The sequence below is a fragment of the Sus scrofa genome, chromosome 13 (assembly GCF_000003025.6).
Source record: "Sus scrofa isolate TJ Tabasco breed Duroc chromosome 13, Sscrofa11.1, whole genome shotgun sequence".
NCBI lineage: Eukaryota > Metazoa > Chordata > Mammalia > Artiodactyla > Suidae > Sus > Sus scrofa.
Window position 1 is genome coordinate 140,802,780 of NC_010455.5, and position 23,236 is coordinate 140,826,015.

The 23,236-nt window shown below is 38.9% G+C and overlaps 1 protein-coding gene across 1 annotated transcript in view; it reads left to right on the plus strand.

The window, feature by feature from the left end:
* TMEM39A (transmembrane protein 39A) overlaps nt 1–23,236 on the plus strand; it is a 33,635-nt gene that overhangs the window by 5,682 nt on the left and 4,717 nt on the right. The window contains exons 3-7 of the mRNA XM_003132656.6: nt 2,839–3,061; nt 8,726–8,809; nt 14,206–14,360; nt 21,017–21,365; nt 22,145–22,332. Coding sequence (XP_003132704.3) covers nt 2,839–3,061; nt 8,726–8,809; nt 14,206–14,360; nt 21,017–21,365; nt 22,145–22,332 — 999 coding nt within the window. The remainder of the gene's footprint in view (nt 1–2,838; nt 3,062–8,725; nt 8,810–14,205; nt 14,361–21,016; nt 21,366–22,144; nt 22,333–23,236) is intronic.

The following is a 23,236-nucleotide window of genomic DNA, read 5'->3' on the forward strand; positions in this document are numbered from 1 at the left end:
ATGATCACTGCTTTCTCTGTCCCTTTTAGTTATTTTTTATTCCTTTAAATTTTTCTTTCTTTATCCATTTACTTACCTAAAATCTGTTGCTTGATGGCTCCATAAAAGCCAGTCTTAGGCCTGCATATTAACTGTTTCCTGCAAAAAACCTTATGTATAAGGACGAAGCAGGGTTCAGCATAATCCATATTGTTTGCACAAATAGTTTAGGCACAGTGAGTCACTCTTATTATTTAAGGAAACTTTTGTATCAGCAGAGGGAACTGTTAACCAGTCAAGGGCTAAGATGTCAGCCTTGTAGGCAGGCCTGAGGGTCATTATGCTGAACACTTGCTTTCCTTTTGGGAGCCTGGAATTTTGGTAGTGATAGAGTATTTACATGGCTAGCTTCCAGTGAAAACCTTGCATGTTCAGTCTCTAATGAACCTCTCTGGTAGATAGCATTTCACACATGTTGTCATAACTGGTTGCTGAGGGAGTTAAATGCATGCTATATAACTCCACTAAGAAAGGGCTTTGGGAAGTTTGCATCTGGTTTTCTCCAGATTTTGCCTGGTGCATTTTTTGTTTGTTTGTTTGTTTAGGGCTGACCCTCCACATACGGAAGTTCCCAGGCTAGGGATCTAATTGGAGCCACAGCTACCAGCCTAGTCACAGCCACTGCAATGCCAGATCTGAGCCACATCTTTGACCTACGTCGCAGCCTGTGGCAACACAAGATCCTTCACCCACATCAGGGAATCGAACCCATGTCCTCATGGATACTAGTTGGGTTCATTACTGCTGAGCCACACAGGAACTCCTTGCCCAGTACCTTTTCTATCTGTTGATTTTGGTTTGTATCCTTTTGCCGTAATAAATCATAGCTGTAAACACAACTATATGCCCCGTCCTAGAGAATCATCAAGCCTAGGGGACTTCCAGCATAGTTTGAAAGAGAATATTCAGTGTTAGCATTAATTAGAGTTCTTTAAAGAGAGTCTTTTCTGGAAATTTTCTTGAGGCGCAGTGAGTTAAGGATCTGGCGTTGCTGCAACTGTGGCGCAGGTGGTAGCTGTAGCACAGGTTCAGTCCCTGGCCTGGGAACTTCCACATGCTGCAGGTGCCACCAAAAAAAAAAAAAAAAGACTGAGACAAAGAAAGAGAATCTTTTCGAACCCTTGTGTTACAGATGAAGAAACTGAAGCTCAGGGATATAAGTTACTTTCTCAAAGCTCACAACTGGTTAGTGGAAAATCTGGAACTAGGACTATCCCACATAGTAACTCAAACATTTTTCTTGAATAATACCTCTGCGATTAATTAATTTTCTGAGCTGTATTGACCAAGTCTGTTTATTTTAGCTCTTTTTTTTGGGGGGGGTTGAGATCTTTGGTCATATCCCCTCTCTAGCTTTGAGCTTATATGAATACTTTTCTCTTTCCCATTGGTGCCCTAGATCACTTCATTTGATGTTTGTCTCTTTGTCTTCTGGCTTGAAGTGTTATAGCCAAGGGAGTATGGGACATCTCAAATATAGATCTTTTGTACTTTGTTTTGAATGAAGCTCAGTGTATTGTTAACTTTGTTAATGGTAGAAGCACATTAATCTGCTTTACTTAGGAAAATTCTATGCAAACCTTTTTAGTCTTTAAATAATAACAAATAATTTAGCATGTATTTTTGACTGAAGATGAATAAGAATTTTTATTTGTTCTAGAGAATGTTTAGTTTTTTCCTAACGTAGAGGCTTCTCATTGGGATTTTTTATTTCTATAGCTTATAAAATGGAGGGAGGAAATAGAATGGCTGCTGGCATTAATTCTGTCCGTTCAAGTCCACCAATTCAAACAAACTCTAGATGGCATCTTTTATGTTATAGTCTATGTAAATGACACCTCCTGGAGTTGTGCAGTGCTGTGGCCCATCTTTCAGAACATATCAGAAGGTGTGGTGTATTAATGATTGGTTTATAATTGAGCCAATAAGGTTTTGAGACCCAAAGGTAGATCATGACCTACCCCTTGGTAAGCTTGCTATATTGTAGTATACTCTGAGAATGAGGGGAAGAAACTTTTATAATTTTCCCAACCCTCCCCCATTCCTGTTCTTCCTTTCTAACTCTTCTGAGTTTGTGCCATGGTATTCTTAACAGTTCAGAATGAGCAGAGTTCATATTCCCATGAGTCACTCAAAGTCCTGTAAATGTCACATACTAATGCTAGAATTCTATATTTGGAAATTTTAGAGTAGAATGGTAACACTAATATTGTTTCTTCTCAAGAATCGTCTTTGGAAGTAGCCAAAACAAGCCTCTTTTCGTAGTTTTGTAAACAATAGTAGACCCTTAGATCTCTAATTACTCCCAGGCATATAAAAATGGGAAATTTTATATCCACCGTCATCCTAATTTTATTTTATTATTATTATTATTATTATTTTGTCTTTTTAGGGCCACACTGTGGCATATGGAGGTTCCCAGGCTAGGGGTTGAATTGGAGCTGTAGCTGCTGGCCTATGCCACAGCCACGCCAGATCTGAGCCAGGTCTGTAATCTCCGTGGCAATGCGGATCCTTAACCCACTGAGCAAGGCCCATGAACTAGGGTCAGGGCTATAGGAGGAGGACTACAAAGATGTCCATTAGATAGCTTGATAACTGGATCTAAAACAGCATTTATCACCATGTTTTGGATGAGAGAGCGTGTGTAGAAGGAGAAGACAAGAGCAGAAGGTCCTAGAATAGAGTCTTGGGGAAGGCCAGCAGGTAAAGGGTAGGTGAAGAAGGAAGGACCCCTTTATGCTCTTTGACACTGAAAGTTATCACTACTGGAGTTAACAATAGGTTTTCTCTTTTCAGGAATGGTAGTGCTATTGGCCTTCCGGTTCCACCTATCACAGCCTTAATCACACCAGGTCCTGTTCGTCATTGCCAAATTCCTGATTTGCCTGTGGATGGGAGCCTGCTCTTTGAATTTCTCTTTTTCATCTACCTGCTGGTTGCTCTGTTCATTCAGTACATCAACATCTATAAAACAGTGTGGTGGTATCCTTATAATCATCCTGCCTCTTGTACTTCATTGGTAAGTCTTAATAGTCATTTAAGTTCTTCATGTTACTTAGCCAAGAAACTAGGTGGAAAACTTATATGTGGAAAATATTTTTCTTAATTTGTCTTTGAATAAAATGTTTTTCTGTTAAACCACAGATAACTTTCAGAATATAATGTCATAAGATTGTTAAATTTATCTGGCTTTGGTTTGTAGCCAGGAGTAGGGAAAATATAAATGAAAATACAGAAAACATTTAAGTAATTTATTAGAACAGAAGAGTTTTGACATTGAGCTTTCTCCACATTATGTTAAATTTGTTGGAAGTTTAAGGTGCAAATATGATTATATTCCAGAAACTTTAGCCTTTCTAAAAATTTTATTTTTTATTTATTTGTTTATCTTTTGGTCTTTTTAGGGTTGCACCCATGGCATATGGAAGTTCCCAGGCTAGGGGTCAAATTGAAACTGCAGCTGTTGGCCTACACCACAGCCCAGCAAGGTGGGATCCAAGCTGCATCTGCGACCTATATCATTTCTCATGGCAACGCTGGATCCTTAACCTAATGATTGAGGCTAGGGATCAAACCTGCATCCTCAGGGATACTAGTCAGGTTCATTGTCACTGAGCCACAATGGGAACTCCAACGTTAGCCTTTTTATGGCTGTATTAGGATAATGATAGCTTCTATAACAAATAAATCCCAAATTGTATAATGCTTTAAACATGTAACAGTTTGAGGCAGTTGTCCTGGTTGGCAAGAGAACACACTTCCATTAGGGAACCATGGAAACTGCCATTTTCCAGCATGTGAGCTCTAAGATGTCTGTGGTCTGTCCCTATTTGCCACAAAGGGGAAAGAACCTAGGGAAATATAAAGGAGAATTTCTTATGGCTCAGGCTCACATCATTTTCACATGTGTCCACTCCTAACTGTAAGTGAGGTTAGACAATATAGACCCTTAGCTAGGTTCATTGTTACCCTAAATTGGGTTCTGTTACAAAAATAAAGTGGAGTCAAGAACTCTGTTAAAGTACATCAAAATATGTTGTAGGTTTCTTCTGCCCTCTTTTCAGTTACTTAGGAGAGCTGTGGTAATCTTGATGCAGAGAGGGTTCTTCATAGTTAGGTATATAAAATGTAAAATAATAGTTCAGGCTTCTAATCAGGTGACCTGGTAGGTAAGTGGTTGGCAATGGTGGATTTGGATTTGGGTAATGGAGATATATGATCTAAGAGAAAGAAGACTCTTGCCCTAGGTAGATTGTATGTCTGTGACTTATAAATGTTTAGAAAACCATGCCGATTTGGTGAACATAGAAAGGCAATATGGACCAAAATCTTCAAGATAGTCTGAGCAGGGAATGAACATTTTTATTTTAAATATTTGTATCACTTGGTTGTTTTTCCTAAAATATTAAGAATTTTCTGGAGTTCCCATCGTGGTGCAGTGGAAACGAATCTGACTAGGAACCATGAGGTTGCGGGTTCGATCCCTGGCCTTGCTCAGTGGGTTGAGGATCCAGCGTTGCAGTGAGCTGTGGTGTGGGCTGCAGACGCGGCTTGGATCTGGTGTTGCTGTGGCTGTGGTGTAAGCTGGCAGCTGTAGCTCCGATCAGACCCCTAGTCTGGGAACCTCCATGTCCCACTGGTGTGGCTCTAAAAAAAAAAAAAAAAAAAAGAATTTTCTTTCCATATTGACTGTCTCTCTACTTAATATCAAGTGAAAAAAATTTTAGTTTCTTTTTTTTCTTTTTTGGTCACCCCAACAGCATGTGGAAGTTCTCAGGATTGAATCTGCACTGGAGATGCCACCTATGCCACAGTGCAGCAACGTCAGATCCTTAATCCACTGCACTGGGCCACAGTTTGAACTGGCACCTCCACAGAGATAAGCCAGGTCATTAACCCACTGTGCCTCAGCGGGAACTCCAATTTTAGTTTTCTTTATTTAAGAATTGTAATGATTTAGTACCAGATTGTATGTTTTTTTTTTTAATAGTATTTTTTTCATACCTGGATTATGAGTTCATAGAGTGTAGGAGCTTTACTTCATGCATCTTTCTTTGGCCGTGGTGTTAAAAAAATGAGAAGGTTGGATTAGATGATCTTTAAGTCTTTTTCCAGCTATGTAGTTTTATAAGTAAATACCTCACTTAATAGCAACATTGGCAAATACTTCCTAAAATATTTACTATGTTCTTTGCAAGTATTATCTCATTTACTCATTCTAAAAACCAGTAGGGTGCTGCTGTATGTATGACTCCCACTTTATAAATGAGAAACGTGAGACCTAGAGATTATGAAACTGGGAGTTCCCATTGTGGCTCACAGGTAATGAACCTGACTAATATCCATGAGAAGGCCGGTCGATCACTGGCCTCGATCAGTGGGTTAAAGATCTGGTGTAGGTTGCAGATATGGCTTAGATCCTGCTTTATGGCTGGGGTGTAGCCTGGACCCCTAGCCTGAAAACTTCCATATGCTTCAGGTGTGGCCCTAAAAAGTAGGGAAAAAAAAAAAAAAAGATTTTAGCCCATGGATCTAAAATTGACTGGGATGCTCTAGAAGGGATTTATATCTCAACTAGTAGCTTGTCTCTTTTAAGTTTTCTTCTGTTATGCATGCCTGACTCAGAAATATGTCAGATTTGTTTATTAGGTTTTTCTTTTTACATTTTGAGATCTTAATAATTATCAAAAAGAAAATGTGGGCATCTGAATATGTTTAAGTGTTAGTCCAGATATTAAGCAATTAGCTGAGTGAGTCTTAACCCTAAAAAACATAAAAGCTAGAAGTAATATAGTAAAGTTATTCAGAATATTCAGGAGTGAAGGGCTCTGATCAATCAAATATTGTTTGTTTGTTTTTTTTTTCAAATATTCTGGCTTATGAAGAGTTAATCACAAATAGAGTCCTAGTTTTCAGTGATTTAGAATATACCAAAATTTGCTTAACAATAAGATACATTAGGCACTTAAATTTTTTGGTGTAAGAAATGTCTTAGGTAGACTGATGATACGTAAATAAGACCCCTAGACATCAGCTAGGGTGTGTAGTGAATTTGCTTGCATTATTTTGGAGAAGTGGGATGAGCAAGGAGGAGTCTCAAAACTAAGAAGGGATAAATAATTACTAGAATCCAAAGCACTTAAAGAGAGGGAAGAGAAAATGGTCTGAGGGGTGGTAAGCCATTCTTTTGACATTCTGACGGTGCTACCTTTAAAATGTATCCCAAGGAGTTCCAGCTGTGCACAACGGGATCAGTGGCGTCTCTAGAGCACTGGGATCCAGGTTCAATCCCCAGCCCCGCACAGTGGGTTAGGGATCTGGCATTGCCACAGCTGTGACATTGGCTCTGATCCCTGGCCCCCCTGTGGGGCGGCCAAAAAGAAAAAAGAAAAAAACATATTTCCCAAATGGCCACTCCATCTCCATTACACTGACCCTGTTCAGTCCATCATCTTTTCTCACCGGAATTAAAAGCTGCTTAAGTGATCTTGTCCCAGTACAATATATTCTACACATAGTAATCAATAATTTTAAAATACAAATAGAATCATGGCACCCTTTGCCTAAAATACTCCTGTGACTTCCCCTTAGGAAAAAATACACAAACTCAATCTTTAATTCTTCATTACCTCATTCCAGCCTTCTTGCTGATTTTCAGACATACTTGACAGATTATTTTCCTGCCTTAGAGTCTGTGTGATACATTTTCTTCTGCCTGGAGCTCTCTGTTGCCAGATCTTGTCATGGCTGGTGCATTTTGTCATTCAGCTGCCAGCCCAAAAGTCACTTTCTTAGAGATAGCCTCCCTAATCATCACTTTAAATTTGTTCTGAGCCCCCCTTTGCAGTTGTTATCACTATTTTATTTATCAGCAGCCTAACTATTTGAAATGCTTTTGCATGTTAGCTTGTTTATTGTCATTGCCCTTCCCCCTTGAGCAATATATTAAAGATGTGAATTTAGCTGCTATAACAAGGTTTTTTTTTTGTTTGTTTTTTGTTTTTTGTTTTTTAAAACAGAACAGGAGCTTATTTACCTATTAAATAAAAATTAGATAGATGATATAAGGCCAGCATGGCAACTCTTTGTATCTCTTGCTCTGCCGCTCCCAGTGTGCTTCCTTCTAACACCATGGTCCAGAGTAGCTGCTCTAGCTCATATCATCACGTGTGACTGGCAGGAAGGAGGAAAGGGCATGGCTTGGAAGTCATATACATCACTTTCCCTCATATCCCTTAGCTGTAAGTAGTTTTTGCAAGAGAGCCTGCGAAATGAACCTTTTAGTCAGCTAGGAGTCAATGCTCAGTTAAATTTTGTGATGGCAGAAGAGATAACTAGTAATCTCAGCCATCTCTTTTCTCTCATACTTCAGTGAAAAGTGAGATCCAGGAGAGTAGGAACCTTGTCTGTCATTCTTCAGCATTGTATCTTTAGTATTGGAAGACTGTGTGACACATTGTGGGTGCCAAGTTCATATTTATTGAATGAGTTAATTGAGAAATTCTGGGAGGAGGACTGTGGAAATTTACAGGCCTTTTGACCATCAGAATGAAAGTACATGCTGATTTTGTTTGTTGCTAATGACTTTTCTTTCTTTCTTTCTTTTGTTTTTTTCCTCTTTAGGACTGACCTGCAGCATATGGAGGTTCCCAGGCTAGGGGTTGAATTGGAGCTACAGCTGCCGGCCTACACAGCCACAGCAACGGGGGATCCGAGCTGTGTCTGCGACCTACATCACAGCTCATGGCAATGCCAGATCCTTAACCCACTGATCGAGGCCAGGGTTCGAACCCACAGCCTCATGGTTCCTAGTTGGATTCGTTTCCACTGCGCCATGATGGGAACTCCGACTTTTCATTTTGATTATTATCACAAGTCATATATACAAACTTAGAACTAGAAGGAACCATACATAGCATCTAGGTAATGCTATAATTTTATAGGAAGAAGAGGTTAAACATAACACATTTCTAAATCAAGAAGAAAGACTGAATGTAGTTGATGTCAGTGGGTAGGAAGTTTAGGTTGGATTAATATAAGCTTTTGTAGATAGACCAATAGTAACTCCTGAAGACTAGGAGTTTAAGTTTGACATTCATTGTAAATATGACATTTAATTAAAGTAATTTATTTATTTATTATTTTTGTCTTTTCAGGGCTGCACCTGTGGCGTATGAAGTTCCCAGACTAGGGTCGAATTGGAGCTACAGCTGCTGGTCTGCACTGTAGCCACAGCAACTCAGGATCCAAGCTGCGTCTGCAACCTACAACACCACAGCTTGCAGCAACGCCAGATCTTTAACCCACTGAGTGAGTCCAGGGATTGAACCTGCATCCTTGTGGATACAAGTTGGGTTCATTACTGCTGAGCCATGATGAGAACTTCTAAATATAACATTTTAGATGAATTATCTGTGCCATAATTATATAGGTTATCACTTGTTAACCCAAAGCTGTAATCTTTTCCTTTCAATACAGTAAACTTTCAAAAAAGAGAAGAATACATTCCAGATAGCTTAAAATAGTGTTTGAAAAGTAAAAGCAGTTTGTCATGAAAGAAGTAGAAGGTAGGTAGTCTCTTCAAGGACGCTCATATTTTTGTGGTCTGTAAATATAAGGTGATATAAGAAGATCTTTTGATATACTTATTTCTTTCTGTTACAGTTGTTTGTTTCTCTTACAGAATTTTCATCTCATTGATTACCACTTGGCAGCATTCATCACAGTGATGCTTGCAAGGAGGCTTGTATGGGCCCTCATCTCAGAGGTAATAGCTCATTCACTATATTCTATCACTTGTTATAATTAGTTGCTAGAATGGGTACAAGTTGAAAATGTGAAATGTCCAAGTATAATTTGAATGCAGTTATAAATTTCTTTACTCTCACATGAATTGTGCTAGTTCTTTTTAAAAGATTTTCTTATAATTTATTTAAAATTCATGGAGTTCCCGTCGTGGAGCAGTGGTTAACAAATCCGACTAGGAACCATGAGGTTGCTGGTTCGATCTCTGGCCTTGCTCAGTGGGTTAACGATCCGGCGTTGCCGTGAGCTCTGGTGTAGGTTGCAGATGCGGCTCGGATCCTGCGTTGCTGTGGCTCTGGCGTAGGCCGGTGGCTACAGTTCCGATTCAACCCCTAGCCTGGGAACCTCCATATGCCGCGGGAGCGGCCCAAGAAATAGCAACAATAACAACAACAAAAAGACAAAAGACAAAAAAAAAAAAAAAAATTTATTTAAAATTCAAGTGTGATGGAGTTCCCGTCGAGGCTCAGTGGTTAACGAATCCGATTAGGAACCATGAGGTTGCAGGTTCGATCCCTGGCCTTGCTCAGTGGGTTAACAATCCGGTGTTGTCGTGAGCTGTGGCGTAGGTTGCAGATGAGGCTTGGATCCCGAATTGCTGTGGCTGCGGCGTAGGCCGATGGCTACAGCTCTGATTTGACCCCTAGCCTGGGAACCTCCATATGCTGCAGGAGTGGCCCTAGAAAAGGCAAAAAGACATAAATAAATAAATAAATGAAATAAAATTCAAGTATGATAAACTCAAACTTATTTGTAGCTTCTGACTTCTCCAGTGCAAGCTTTCTAATTTTGATAGTAAAAATAGGATAGATTTTAGGTAACTATTGGTAAGAAGAGTTGTATGTAAATAAACAGTTGCATTGAAAACATTGTTCCCAGTAACACACACTTGAAATTATTTATATACCATTTATGGTGTTGCTAGCAAAGAAACATTTGAGTTTATTAAAGCTTAGAATTTTAAAATGTCAGCATCCAAATTTGCATAGAGCTAATCTTGAAAGTTAGAACGTAAGTTTAATGGGCAGTAGAGAAAAGAATTGGGACATTAATATCTTTTTATGAAATGGCTATGAGTATCATTTTTTATATTTGTAAATTCCGGTGAGGAGGGTAAATGTGTTTTCTTTTAAGATTTTATCTTGCACCCCATAAATGATTACAAAGTAAAAATGTTAACTTAGCTAATGCGGCTAACAATTTTAATCTTAGAGTTTATAATTCACTGTAAAATTTTGAACAAATAGTTGCTATAGCCACAGATAATTTAGAGTCAACTTTTTTTTTTTTTTTGTCTTTTTGCCATTTCTTGGGCCGCTCCCACGCATATGGAGGTTCCCAGGCTAGGGGTCTAATCGGAGCTGTAGCTGCCAGCCCAGGCCAGAGTCACAGCAACGCGGGATCGTTAACCCACTGAGCAAGGCCAGGGATCGTACCCGCAACCTCATGGTTCCTAGTCGGATTCGTTCACCACTGCGCCACAACAGGAACTCCTAGAGTCAACTTTTTTCTTTCAAATCATACCTGGAAAGGCTGTGTCTGTATATTATAATTTTCAGGAACCTGTTTCTGTGAACACAGAGAAGTTACAGATATTACATCATCTGAAAACTATTTGAAGTTAACTTAAAAGCATTGGTAATAATAGGATCATCGGAGTTCCCATTGTGGTGCAGTGGAAACGAATCTGATTAGGAACCATGAGGTAGCAGGTTCGATCCCCGGCCTCGCTCAGTGGATTGAGGATCTGGTGTTGCCATGAGCTGTGGTGTAGATCACAGACACGCTCAGATCTGGCATTGCTGTGGCTCTCACGTAGGCCGGCGGCTACAGTTCCAATTAGACCCTTAGCCTGGGAACCTCCATATGCTGCGGGTGCGGCCCTAAAAAGGACAAAAGACAGAAAAAAAAAGACAGAAAAAAAAAAAATAATAGGATCATCAGTTTTTCCGCAGTGGAAAAGGCTATCTGTACCTTTATCGCAGCGTCTTTATTTAGGTCATGAAAATAGATGCTTGCTTTTGGATATATTGAGAAACTCTGTTCTTTAGAGGAACTCAGTGGATTTTTTGTTTACAGCAGTTAAAACAGGCAGTGATTATTTTATTTCATCTCTTCAGTACTTAGAAATAGTCCTTATGTATGTCAAATCAATATGTCCAGTTAGTGTAAACCTTTCACAACTGGGGTTTCTACTTTTGAGCTACAAGGGCTGTAACTCGAAGGAATCTATTGTTTCTTTTATTAATGGCTTAAGAATAGTTTAACAGCTTTTGCAGGACCTTAGTTAGTCTATCAGCCCTTTTCTAAAGAAATCTGTAATTCTTACTGTAACAGAATATTTAAACTAAATTTAAACATTTTTTGTCCAAGGCTTAAATTTTTACCTTAATCTATGAGAAAGGGAATTTTTTTTTTTTTTTTTTTTTTTTTGTCTTTTTGTCTTTTTGCCTTTTCTAAGGCTGCTCCCACAGTATATGGAGATTCCCAGGCTAGGGGTCGAATTGGAGCTGTAGCTGCTGGCCACAGCCACAGCCACAGCAACTCAGGATGGGAGCCGCGTCTGTGACCTACACCACAGCTCTCGGCAATGCTGGATTCCCAACCCCCAACCCACTGAGCAAGGCCAGGGATCAAACCGCAACCTCATGGTTCCTAGTCGGATTTGTTAACCACTGAGCCACGACAGGAACTCCAGAAAGGGAATGTTAAAATAAATTATGGTATATCTACATAGTGGAATAGTATGTAGCCATTTGAAAAGATGAAAATGTCTTCATGTATGGACTTTTGAGATAGTAAGTGAAAAAAGCAAATTACAGAACCATGTTTAAAATAAGGAACAAATTATATTTGCTTATATATGAATAAATTATCTCTAGAAGGACATACATATTCGTAACAGGCTGCCTAGATGATGGCTGGGAGACAGGACCATTAGGAGAGAAACTTTACTATAAACACTGTTATACATTTTGTATTTTAAGCAATGTGATTATATTACTATTCAGACATTTAAAATAAGAGCTATATAGTGATTCTTTTCCTAAAATGTTTAAATTAGATGGATCTTAAATCATCTTTCCTTCCTTCTGTTAAAATATGTTTGCCTTCTTTTTACTTATACTACAGAAAGAATCCCTATCCCGAGAAAGAGCAATAATTTTTAAGGAGAGGCTGGAGATAATTGAGAATGCTAAATAGTTTTCTGGGGCGAATACCTCTCCAACTAGATAGAATATTTATTCACTTCCAGGCCAATTCTGCTTCACTACTTGCTTCACAGGACCAAAAGTAATTCAGCCATTCTTTCACCAACCATAGGCCACACTGTAAAAAGCTGTTTTTCTCAATAGAAAAGTGGTACTTTTTTTGGAAAAAAAAAAAAAAAAATTGGAAAACACTAAAATATAAAGCCAAAAAATTTTTAAAAATTTTATTTTTAAAATATTTTTTTTCTCATTGAGGGAACTACATTTTGGTATGGTTCCTTCTAATCTTTATATGCATATAGAGGGAAAATAAGTGTCTTTAGGATATTATCTGTAGATTGTCTGGCTGTTTGGGACATTATCTATATACAGTTTTATATCTTGTACTTCTTACTTAATATAGTGTTAAGAATATTTTTCTACTTCTTACCTGGCTAATTCTTGCTTATCTTTTAGAGCTCAGCTGAAATAGCACTTCCTCAGGAAACCTTTCCTAGGTTAGAGTCTCCTGTTATTTACCCTCCATGGCAGCCTTCTCTTTTCCTATAGCACTCATTGCAAGTGTAAAGATAATTATTTGTTTAAATTTAAGTTTGTATTTGTCTTTCTTGGTTGGGCAGCCTGATAAAGACAGATATTATTTATCTTGGTTACTGCTGTGTTCCTTAGGACGTGGTCTAATATCTGTCACACATAAATGGTCATACATAGATATAGTCACACATAGATAGCACATTGGTTAAGATCCTGGGCTTTGGAGTAAGGCAAAAATGATGAATAAACAGATTCAGGCTCTACTGCTTTGGTGACATTGGGCAGAAGCAGCCTTTTTTTATTCCTAGCCCTAAACATTTGTGAATGGAAGCAGTAGAGTTATTCCAGTGGTTTAAATGCTTTCCCTTGGCTTTGACACACAAGTTAGGTATTAGGCAACTATTTGCCCTGCTATGGCTGAGAATAGCTTGAGCCTACTTCACAATTTGAGGCTCAAGCGGTAGTATTAATTAAACTTTTTTTTTTTTGCATTTATAAACAATTACATAAATAGCATATATTGCATATATATTATATATGCTATATAGTATGTTGGGTGAGTTAAGAAATGGATATATAGGGAGTTCCTGTTGTGGACAGTGGAAATGAATCTGACTAGGAACCATGGGGTTTTGGGTTTGATCCTTGGCCTCGCTCAGTGGGTTAAGGATCCAGCATTGCCATAGCTGCGGTGTAGGTCACAGACGTGGCACAGATCTTGTGTTGCTGTGGCTGTGGCCGGCAGCTGTAGCTTTGATTGAACACCTAGCCTGGGATAGGAGGGACCTGAAAAATTCCTTATTGTTATTGACTCCATAGAATTCTTTTTCTAGATTCTGACACTGCTATTTTAGAGATTGTAGGAATCTGTCATTTTCCCCTGCATTTTGCTCATTCTCCTCTTCCTAGTTCATTTTGAAAGAAAATGACATTGCAGAGCTTCATATTTGGACAAGTATGTTTTCTTACTATATTTAATCCGTTTTAAAGATCTGGGATTAAAGAAGAATATTTGAAGGCTGTGATGTGAAGTGAGGATCATGTATTATTTCCATGTTTGCAAAAGTCAAAAAAGAAACATTTATATAGGATTTGTCACAGAAGATCTGAATATATTTTTGAAGTTTCAGTGATTTATTAAACATTCAGCAAACAGATGGGGGGAAGATTCAAAGAAAAGTAGAAATGCTCTTGCTGCTGATAAGGCCATTTCAGTGTAGTCTGGAGTCAGATCAATTAGTGGCTCATTATCTTTATGTATATTTAAATTACCTGGAAGGTTGTTAAAATATAGGTTCCTTGACTTGTGATTTTATTCCCTGTATTTGGTGATGAGAGTCAGTAGGAATTTTCATGTTTACTAAGTAGCCTCAGATGAGTGTGGTTCACAGAACATACTTTGAAGATGCCCAGTGTAAATAAACAATATCATAATTTACAGGAAGTCTGTGTGAGGCACTATGGGAATACAAGGCAGAAACAACTAACTGCCTGGAGAGGTCTGCATCTTCACAGTTTACCTTCCACTAAATCTACAGAGCTCTTATTTGAGTCACATTGGGTTTGAATAAGGTCATTTGTAAACTTCTTTTTGGTGCTTCCAAACTTACAGGCCACTAAGGCGGGTGCAGCATCAATGATTCACTACATGGTTCTGATATCAGCTCGCTTGGTGCTACTTACTTTGTGTGGATGGGTACTTTGTTGGACCCTCGTCAATCTCTTTCGAAGCCATTCAGTCCTCAATCTCCTTTTCCTTGGCTACCCGTGAGTACTCCAGTTTTACTATTCTATTAGTTGAGTCTTAAGAAATTATTTGGGGAGCTCCTGCTATGGTGCAGTGGGTTAACGATCTGGCGTGTCTTTGTGGAGGTGCTGGTTCAATCCCTGGCCCTGTGCGATGGGTTAAGAATCTGGCATTGCTGTGGGTGTTAGTGTAGGCTGCAGTTCCAGCTCAGTCGGATTCAGTCGCTGGCCCAGGAACTTCGATCTGCTGCAGGTGCAGCCAAAAAAGAAAAGAAAAAAAAAAAGAAATTGAGTCATGAAAATGACATAAAAGGGTGGAAAATGAAGTTATTCAAATATAAATTGAGTGTTCAGAAAATTGGAAAAATCAGTGGGTAAAGTGACCATATAATTCATTTTCTGAAATGGGATACAGTTGAGATAATAGACATAAACGAAGATTATCCCTGAGAGGTATGGCTTTCTTACCAGTGGAGGATATTTTCACTAGCTCTGTTTACTTATAAAGCCTCTAGATACTGCCTAAATTGGCATAAATAGTGGTTAACATTAGTTGAATGAACTGGCTTAACCAGTTCTAATCTTTTGGTTAAATTTCTTTGATCTTTGGATTCATATTACAGTAGTATGACATATTCAAGACCTATAGACTTATATACTTTTTTTGACCAACATTTTATTATGGAAACTTTTGAGCACACAAAATTGAAAGAATTTTTCAGTAAACACCTATGAAACCACCACCTGGAGTCTATCCGTAAATATTTTACTGTAATTACATATGTCCATCCATCCATTCCTCTATCCCTCCATCAACCCATCTTATTTTTGATGCATTTCAAAGTTAAATCACAGACCTTGGTTTACTTCTTCCAAAATATGTCATCATATGCCTATTAATAATTAGAGTTTGATATTTGTTTAGTTTTTTTAGGCAAAATTCATATACAGTAAAATTCACGAATCTTGTGTATGTTTGCTGAGTTTTGGTAAATGCTTATACCTGTGTAACTCAACCCATCCCAGTATAGAACATCACCATTACTCCAGAGGTTCCTTCATGGCCCTTTCCAGTCAAACTCCACCCCCTGCCTCCCAGAGGCAACTACTGTTTTCGATTTTTTCCTACCATAGATTAGTTTGCCGATTTTCAAATTTCGTATGAATGGCGTTGTACGATATGTACACTTCCGTGTAAGCCATCTTTGATTCAGCACATTGTTTTTGAGATTTGTGTGGTCATAGGTAATATTTCATTGTCAGTTTGTTTCCAGTTTTTGACTACTATTAAAAAGAAACTTGTAGTTCCCATTGTGACTGAGAGGGTTAAGAACCTGATGTTTCTGTGAAGATATGGGTTTAATCCCTGACCTCAATCACTGGGTTAAGGATCCGACCTTGCCACAAGCTGCAGCATATGCAGATGCGGCTTGGTTTGGGTGTTGTTGCGGCTGTGGCGTAGGCCTCGGCTATAGCACCGATTCAGCCCCTAGCCTGAGAACTTCCAGATACTGCGGGTGCGGCCATAAAAAGAAAGAAAAAAAAAGAAGCTTACGCACATTCTTATACAAGTCTATTTTGGTAAAGGTACCTTTTCATTCTCTTGGGAAAAATATATATAGGAGTGGCATTGCTAGGCCACAAGGTAGGAGTATGTTTACTTTTGTTATTCCTTTTTTTTTTTTTGTCTTTTTCTAGGGATGGCACCTGAGGCATATGGAGGTTCCCAGGCTAGAGGTCGAATCGGAGCTGTAGCTGCTGACCTACGCCACAGCCGCAGCAATGCCAGATCCAAGCCACATCTGCAGCCTACACCACAGCTCACGGCAATGCTGGATTCTTAACCCACTGAGCGAGACCAGGGATCGAACCTGCAACCTCATGGTTCCTAGTCAGATTTGATAACCACTGAGCCACGACGGGAACTCCTGTTTACTTTTTATAAGAATTTACCTTTAGACTTTTCTAGCCTCTAGACTTTTCTTCAAAGAAATGGTATCATTTTATCCTCTCAACAATTCTGTAAGTCTGGTTGTTTGACTTTTTTGCCAGCATTTGATGTTTTCCATTTAAAAAATTTTAGCATTTCTGATGGTTGTATAGTGGTATATTATTGTACATATTAGCTTAAATAATTTTGCGTAGTTTTAACTTGTATACATTTGGCTAAAACCTTCATTAGATGTTAATAGCTATCATTTATTAAGCTCTTATGTGTTAAGTGTTGGGCTAGGTGGTGCTTATAAATATCACAATAACCCAGGTGATAGTATATTTACTCTACTATAATAAATCCAAAGTACCAGTGGCTTTAAAAAGTTAGAAGTGTATTCCTCTCTCCTATACAGTCCATGTGTAAGTTATCTTGGATAGTTGTTGCAGCTCCATGGTGTCAGGACCCAGGCTTCTGCTGTCTATTTGTGTCACCTTCCCTAGAAAGACAGAGTGCAAGGGAGACTAGAAATTTAAGTCTTTAGCAGGGCAGTTGTATCTCAACCAAAAATTCTGTTGCTAAGGAAGAACAGGGAATAGTAGCTATTGGCAATTAGCAGTCTTTGCCACAGGTAAAGACAGATTAAGTGATTAAAAAACTTTCCCATGGTTAGACAATTAATGAGAAAGACTCAAGTCTTTTTAATTCCAGAGCCCTTGTCTTAACCATCAGTCTAAATTCAGTAGTTCTTAAAACATGGTTCCCTGAACAGAAGCATCAGTGTCACTTTGAAATTTGTTAGAAATAGAAATCCTCAGAATCTATGTCAAACTGAAACAGAAACTAGAAAGTAGGGCCCAACAATTTGTCTTCTGACAAGCCCTCCAGATGATTCTCATGCTCAAGTTTGAGAGTCATTGTTTTATACCATTTATGGTACTGAAGTGTAAGCATGAATTTATGATAGTCACAGTAAAAAAGGCAGGAAGAATCTTTGTATCGGTTGTACTCTGTTAGATTCTAATGATATTGCTGGAGTTCCCGCAGTAAAGATCCTGACTAGTATCCATGAGGACACGGGTTCCATCCCTGGCCTCGCTCAGTACGTTAAGGATCTGGCGTTGGTATGACCTGTGGTATAGGTCTCAGACGTGGCTCAGATCTGGCATGGCTGTGGCGTAGGCTGGTAGCTGTACAGTTCTGATTCAACCCCTAGCCTGGTAACTTCCATATACCACAGGTGCAGCTCTAAAAAGACAAAAATGAAAAAAAATATATATTGCTTAAATAGTTACTTAAGGCACTCATCAACACTCATCAACAATTCAAACAGAGGGAATTTTCTACGTTGTAAACATTTTTCATGATTTAGACTTCTTATAAGATAGATATTTTACATCAGTTATTTCTGTATTTCTAGATTACTATTTCAACTGTTAGAAACAAATGGTTTAGTTATTCTGTTTACCAACAATAGCTGGTTGGCTCATTTAGAAGGTATTAGAAGGTATTAACCATATCTAATTTCAAAGGCTAATTATCAAGGAATATTTTGGCCAGACTGAAGAGGATTACCATCATCAAAAAGGCTGGAGAACTTTTTTATTTCTATTTAGATATGTGACGAATCTTACTCTTGGAGGTGCTCCATACCTCTGTAAAACAATGAAATAAGCAAGCAATTTAAAGTAATTTTATGTCTAAATATATTTTATCTTCTTTAAAAAATAATCTCACTTTTTTCTTTTGCTTTTCAGAGCCACACCTGAGGCATATGGAAGTTCCCAGGCTAGGGGTTGAATCAGAGCTGCAGCTGCTAGTCTACACCACAGCCACAGCAACTCTGGATGCGAGCTGCATCTATGACCTGCATCACAGCTCATGCCAATGCCAGATCCTTAACCCACTGAGTGAGGCCAGGGATCAAACTCTCGCATCCTCATGGATCCTAGGGTTTTATTACCACTGAGCCACAACAGGAACTCTATAATCTAACTTTTATTTAACTTCAATTTAAAAACAAAGTATGAGAAATTTAAAATACTAGGCAATGGGAGTTACTGCTGTGGTGCAGTGGGTTAATGATCTAGCTTGTCTATGTGGAGGTTCTGTTCAATCCCTGGCCTTGTGCAGTGGGTTAAGGAACTGGCATTGCTGCAGTCATGACGTAGATAGAAGCTTTGGCTCGGATTTGATCCCTGGCCTGGGAACTTCCATATGCCAAAGAGGTGACCGAAAAAAAAAAAAATTGGCAGTGTCTGTAATTACATGCTTATTTTCTTGTTTATTCATAGGTTAGAAAGGGGACTCTTTTCTGCCTCCTTTTTTTTTTTTTCTTTTTGTCTTTTTCAGGGCTGCACCTGTGGCATGTGGAGGTTCCCAGACTAGGGGTCTAATCAGAGCCAAAGCCGCTGGCCTGCACCACAGCCACAGCAGCTTGGGATCTGAGCCACATCTGTGACCTATACCACAGCTCACGGCAACGCCAGATCCTTAACCCACTGAGCGAGGCCAGGGATTGAACCGCAACCTCATGGTTCCTATTCGGATTGTTTCCGTTGCACCACAACCGTTGTTTTTTTTAATTTGATTCTCAAATAGCTTTTCAGTTTAAGGTAAATTAGTCCAAAGACTAACAGTTGTAGCTCTAACATCTATCTAGAATCTGTCCACTGCTCTCCATAGTCTCTGTTATATTCTAAATACTCATCTGGTCTTCTAGTAATCCATTCTCATCCTCTTCCATCCTGTTTTTCATTGTAGCTAGAATGATTTTCAGAATGGAAGTTGAATCATGTTACTGACCCTCTTTATAATTCTTTAATGAATCATTTTCTTTACCTTACAAAGCTCTCCATACTCTACGTCTTTGATGCTACCCTGAATCAGTTATCTGTTGAGCCATGGAAGCATACCACACTATGTATTTACTGTGCTTGTGTTGGGGTCAGCTGGAAGCCAGGAGGGTCTCCTGATCTTAGCTAGGTTCAGTCACTTATGTGAGATTAATTGGCTGTCAGTCTAGGCAACTAGGACAACACTAAGCTCTGCTTCACAGATCTCTCATGTTTTGGCAGGCTAGCCTGGACATGGTCTCATGAAATTGACAGAGTGGCAAGAGAGCAAGCAAGCCTCAGTGTGCAAGCCCATTTCAAGCTTCCAATCATAGTGTATCTGCTAATATTCCATTGGCCAAAATGGAGCACTTTGTTGAGCCCAGTATGTAGATTGAGTAGGGTCACCTCACCTGTGGAATGAGGGCTGTGCAGGTACCTAACAGTGGGTGAGACTACTGGTAAGGGTAAAGAAATGGGGCCATCATAGCACACACCCCCAGTCTCTCACCCCCACCCCCTACAAGTGCAATGTGTGCAGTGTTGGACTTACAGCCTTCTCTGGCTCTCAGTTTTACACATGTGTAAGTTCTGCCTGATACTTCTGCATTTACCCCCTCCCATCCTCCTACTCCAGGGCACTTTCACAGTGGATTCCAGAGCTGCTGCTAAGGATCCTCTTACTTAGTAATAATCTCATCCTTTTCCTCCCTATAGAAAACTATGAACAAGTTTCTTGATTTTTAAGTAAAATTTATAACTAAATCAGATACCGTTTTATCTGCTATTCTTAATATCTAAATTTATGTCAGTGAAATAATAATTTTATTTACAATACATAGCTATTACAATGTGGAAGTTACTTACTAAGGGCTTGGGGAAGTATTTAAAAATTTTTTAAGGAACCAAAAGTTGGAGCAACAATAAAAAGCTATGAAAAGTCACAAACTTTCAGTCCTTTAGATAAGTAATTATACCTGCAGAAATTTATTTATCGTACTTCAAGAATTGTTTTCATTAATCCGTCCAGTATTTATTTAGTGCCTAGTATAGTTCAGCCACTATTCTGGGCATTAAGGATATAGAAGTGAACTAATAAGCAGACTAAAAAGTCTGGTTCTTACCTTGTAGTGAGGGGAAGATAGACTGAGGGAAAAACAAAACAACACAACAAAAAAACCCTAATTATCATGTAAAATATATAGAGAGTGGTAAGATCAGTAGAGAAAAATAACCAGGAAAGAGGAACTAAGAGTGCCTGTGGGAGTGTGGTGGGTGATGTGGTGGGGAGATAGGGCAGCCCCCCTCACTAAGAAGAGAAAACCTGAAGTGAAGCACAGGCCATTCAGAAATTGCCAGATGTACACAAAGGTCTGTGCTGGAAAGTACTTATCCCATTGGCATTTATGGTGGTGGAAAGTGAGAAACAGCCTAAGTTTCTGAAAAGAAATGGGTAAATTATGGTATAGCTATATGAGAATACTACAGTACCCTTTAGAATTATTACGGAGAAATATTTAATGACATGAGAAAATGTCAGTACATACATGCATACATAACATACGCAAAGTTAAAACAGCAGTGTACAAAGCACTTTATACTCTTTAAGAACTTGTAAAAGAAAAAGTATAAAGTTTGTGCACCCAGTTGTAAAAATTATAAAAAGTGATTGTTTCTAGGTAACTTCTATTGTCATTGTGATTTTCTGTAGTGTCCTATTCTACAATGAATATATATTGCCTTTGTGGGAAGAAATTAAAAAGCTTCCCAGAGAATGAGTTTAGCATCAGCAAAGTCCAGTTGTATTATGTTCACTCTGATGAATCATGACTATTTTACTAACATAGTTATAAGATCTGATCTTAGGTGGCATCTGTGTTCTCATTTTCATACTCCCTTTTTTTCTACAGGTTTGGTGTTTATGTTCCTCTCTGCTGTTTCCACCAAGATAGTAGAGCTCATCTTCTTCTAACAGACTATAACTATGTGGTTCAGCACCAGGCGGTAGAGGAAAGTGCCTCGACTGTGGGTGGCTTGGCCAAATCCAAAGACTTCCTCTCCTTACTGCTGGAGTCTCTTAAAGAACAGTTTAATAATGCCACACCCATCCCCACCCACAGCTGCCCCCTGTCTCCAGACCTCATTCGAAATGAAGTAGAATGTCTGAAAGCAGATTTCAACCATAGAATCAAGGAAGTTCTCTTCAACTCCCTCTTCAGTGCCTACTATGTTGCATTTCTCCCCCTGTGTTTTGTCAAGGTAAGTGGTTATTTGCTTTTTTATGTACTTCCTAGATTTGTGTGTGAATGACGTAAACTGGGTATTTCTTATTTAATCCCCCTTTTCTCTGTCTCCCCTTTGGCAGCCTGGATGGTGGAGTTCGGCTGCATCTGGAGTGCACTAATACCTGGTTGGTGGATAGATATTTCTGTATCTGTGATAACACCCGTGGTGGTCTCCTCTTTTTTTTTTTCCTTTTCTTTCTTTTTCTCTTTTAGTTCCCCCCCAGTTTCTGGGGAGAATAAACTTGTAACTTAAAATAGAATCAGTATGTGGTAGCTTAAGAGGACCAAAATTTCAGTAGTTCAGCCTACCATGGTTGATCTTAACATGGTTATCAGCAGGTTCCTTGAGTTTAACCTTTATTTAAACTTTAATTTACTTTAGTAGAAAAGAAAAATGATCTGGATTTCTCTTGGGCCCAAAATCTTTTGGGTCATTTTAGTGCCCTTCTTCACCCATTGAGGAGCACATCTGCAGCCGGAGTTGTCATTCACAGAGAACATTCACTTCTTCTAGAAAGGAAGCACTTAAAGTATAATTGCCTCTCCCTCCCACCCCTAACTCATACAGCCAGAAAGTCAGGTTGATGGATTTTGGAGGACTCTGCTCTTGATCTTTCTGCACGGACAGCAGGACAACAAATGCATATGTGACTCAGTATGGCATTTGTCTGCAGGGCGTATGTACACGCACCCGTCCCTGACTTCTTGCTCTCCAGTACCTGGATCATTTCTCTCTCCTCTGATCTCTTCCAGAGTACCCAGTACTATGACATGCGATGGTCATGTGAGCATCTCATTATGGTGTGGATCAATGCCTTTGTCATGCTCACCACACAACTGCTGCCATCCAAATACTGTGATTTGCTACATAAATCAGCTGCTCATCTGGGCAAGTGGCAGAAGCTTGAACATGGGTCCTACAGCAACGCTCCACAGCATATGTAAGTAGGTTAGAGGATAAAACTACGTAACACCCTTTTACATGCTGCTGGTCATGTTTATTTGCTTTCTATGTCATTTTTATTCTTGGCTTTGAACATTTAATTTTTAGTTTTTGTTCTACATGGATGCTTGTCATCACTCTAAACTGAACGCAGGGGACATTAACTCATTTCCACCACCATCCCCAATCCCTCCTTAAATGCCTCCTACCTTTCAACTGCCCAGTCACTCTAGAATGTGTAATTTGTTTCCCAAGTATAATCTTGGAGTTTTCTTTCAGTCCTAACCCTTTGCCCAAATTCAGAGTCATGATATATTTTTAATTCTCTTCAGAAGACTGTTAAGATTCATCTCCTCATCTTCATTGCCACAGCTAAATAGTTGGTAGCTAATTGTCTTGTATTTAGGCAGCTGGAATTTGCTTCTCTCATCTTTTCTTTCTAATAAATGTAAATTTTTCTAGCCTGCATTTTTCTTTTCTTTTCTTTCTTTCTTTCTTTTTTTTTTTTGGTTAAAAAAATTTTTTTTGTTAGTGTTTACATTGCGTTTTTAATTGTGTTTTTCTTTTCTTCCTAAACTCACTAATTGTTGCCTCACTTTTCCTATATTTAAATGAAAACTCCCTAATTGAGTTCTTTCTGAGTATTCCTCTCATTGTCTCATTGTGTCCTCCTGTCAGTCATTTCTCTGCATGGTCCCTATGGTCCAAAATGACTGACTTTAGAACTCTTTTATTATCTTGCTTCTGAGCCCTTCATCATATCTTTCTCTCAGACCTGGACCATCTTCATCTTCCTCCCCATTATAATTTGAACATTTCACAAATTTCATCACCTAGAAATTCTTTCCTAATTAAGTGGGACAGATTGAGGTGACATTCCCTTCCCCTCTCCCCCTCAGAGT